A 273-nucleotide genomic window follows, 5' to 3' on the forward strand; every position below is an offset into this window, starting at 1 on the left:
GAAGGAGAAGAAGAAGAGATAGGAGGGCTCTTATCCCCACCCCGCTCTGTTTGCTTCGCGTCACTCTCCAATGAAGCGCATTCTCTCACTTCTTCAATAGGGGAGGACACTGAGAGAGAAGGGACGCAGGTCTTCTCAGAGACTTCCTCTTGCTTCTCACTACCCTCCATTTCTTCTCGTGGTCTTCTATCATCCTTCTCAACTTCGACACCTCCCGACGCCGTCTTTTCTTCACCTCCAACGACTCCTACTTGTTCTCCCCCTCCTCCTCCT

At 52.0% G+C, this 273-nt stretch overlaps 1 protein-coding gene across 1 annotated transcript in view; it reads right to left on the reverse strand.

Annotated features, from left to right (window-relative positions):
- The window catches only part of CSUI_002759 (uncharacterized protein), a 7,898-nt gene continuing 7,625 nt past the window's right edge, over positions 1-273 (reverse strand). The window contains exon 6 of the mRNA XM_068062958.1: positions 1-271. Coding sequence (XP_067925065.1) covers positions 248-271 — 24 coding nt within the window. The 3' untranslated portion in view covers positions 1-247. The remainder of the gene's footprint in view (positions 272-273) is intronic.

This window comes from Cystoisospora suis, assembly GCF_002600585.1.
Source record: "Cystoisospora suis strain Wien I chromosome Unknown contig_1151, whole genome shotgun sequence".
Lineage (NCBI taxonomy): Eukaryota > Apicomplexa > Conoidasida > Eucoccidiorida > Sarcocystidae > Cystoisospora > Cystoisospora suis.